Source organism: Dendropsophus ebraccatus, chromosome 7 (genome assembly GCF_027789765.1).
Source record: "Dendropsophus ebraccatus isolate aDenEbr1 chromosome 7, aDenEbr1.pat, whole genome shotgun sequence".
NCBI classification, from domain to species: domain Eukaryota; kingdom Metazoa; phylum Chordata; class Amphibia; order Anura; family Hylidae; genus Dendropsophus; species Dendropsophus ebraccatus.
Window position 1 is genome coordinate 25,334,988 of NC_091460.1, and position 1,973 is coordinate 25,336,960.

The window sequence follows — 1,973 nt, forward strand, 5'->3', positions numbered from 1 at the left end:
TCTTTCTTTTTTAGACTACATACCCATTAATTGCATTTATATTTATCTGTCTTGCTACACTACTTTTTGTATTGAACTCCGGTCTCACCAGTATTATATAACATTTCGGGAAGAATATGCAGCCTAAAATACCAACACTTGAAGATATTACAGCAAATATTTCTACAAGAACTGTATTCTTCCCAGTAACACTCATATAGGCCGGGATAAAAGCCACCCAGACACTGCACACAACCAGCATGCTGAATGTGATGTTTTTAGCTTCATTAAAACTATTTGGAGTTTGGAGACCCATGGCCTAGAGCAACAATACTTTTTTCAGATCCTCAAAGAGTTCTAGATGCTATAGTGAACTGCTAGTGACAAGTGTGAGAGAGTGTGAAAGTGATAACACAAAATGTAACACACCTGCTGCCCATTCACACCTGAGACCTTGTAACATGAATGAGTCACATGACACTGGGGCACAATTTGACCTTTTTCATTTATGGGTGTACTCACTTTTGTTACCAGGGGTTTAGACACTGACGGTCATGTGTTGAGTTACTTTGGGTTCACATCATATTTACATAGTTATACAAGGTGTACAGGACTACTTTATATTACATTACAGGGTCATATGTTCAGTGTTGTCTTAATAAACTACTTTTTGTATTTAACTCCGGTCTCACCAGTATTACATAACATTTTGGGAAGAATATGCAGCCTAAAATACCAACACTTGAAGATATTATAGCAAATATTTCTACAAGAACTGTATTCTTCCCAGTAACACTCATATAGGCCGGGATAAAAGCCACCCAGACACTGCACACAACCAGCATGCTGAATGTGATGTTTTTAGCTTCATTAAAACTATCTGGTAAATTTCTGGCCAAGAAAGCAACAATGAAACTAACAGCAGCGAGTAGTCCCATATAGCCCAGGAGTATGGAGAAGGCCAGCATTGACCCTTCATTACACTGGAATATGATCTTGTCTTGATATAAGTGAGTATTCTGTTCTGGGAATGGAGGAGATGTAGATAACCAGATGATACTGAGTAACACTTGAAGAAATGAACAGAAGAAGACAACACAGTTTGGGATTTTCACACCAATAAATTTCCTCCATGAGCTTCCAGGTTTGGTGGCTTTGAAGGCCATGTAGACCATGATGGTTTTAGCCAGAATAGAAGAGATGGCTACTGAGAAGATGATCCCAAATGAAGTCTGGCGGAGCATACAGGTGACATGTGTAGGGCGACCCAGGAACAGGAACACACAGAGGAAACTCAACATGATGGAGACCAGGAGGATGAAGCTCAGGGTTTGGTTATTGGCTCTGACCACTGGAGTGTCTCGGAATAGAATGAAGATGCCCAAGATTGTTGATGTTTTTGCAAAACACAGGACAGATATAAAGGAGACGGCCATAACTGTTGGGTCATGATGATTGTAGAATAAATATTCAGTAGGTTTTAGCACACACTGGTTCATGTCATTCGGCCAATGATCTTCAGGACACTTTTGGCATAATAAACTGTCTACAAAAAAAAAAGTAAAGCATAAGTAATATAAACATAGGAAAGTGTTTAAAGGAGGCTTATTTTATGGGGGGGCTAAACGAGGAAGGCTATACTTCTTGGGGGCTACATGGGGGGTATACTCTGTGGGGGGCTACATGAGGGGGCTACACAGGGGGGTATACTTTGTGGGGCTGAAAATGGGCCTGTACTATGAGGGCTACACAGAGGGAGGGGGTCTATACTATGTGGGGGCTACAGAGGGGGCTATGCTATGGGAGTCTACACAGGGGGAGGGCTATACAATGTGGGGGCTACACAGGGGAGTATACTATGTGGGGGCTACACAGGGTGAGGCCTATACTATGGGGGATGCACAGAGGGGGTCTATACCATGTGTGGGCTACACTGAGGGGGGTCTATACTATATGGGGGCTACAGAGGGGCCTATACTACGGGGGGCTACAGG

General features: G+C 42.5%; 1 protein-coding gene across 1 annotated transcript; it reads right to left on the bottom strand.

Moving 5' to 3' along the window:
- Window positions 1-623: 623 nt before the first annotated feature.
- LOC138796532 (vomeronasal type-2 receptor 26-like) lies at window positions 624-1,478 on the bottom strand. The gene has a single exon (XM_069976140.1). It carries the CDS (start codon window positions 1,476-1,478, stop codon window positions 624-626), a length of 855 nt encoding a protein of 284 aa, XP_069832241.1.
- Window positions 1,479-1,973: the final 495 nt, after the last annotated feature.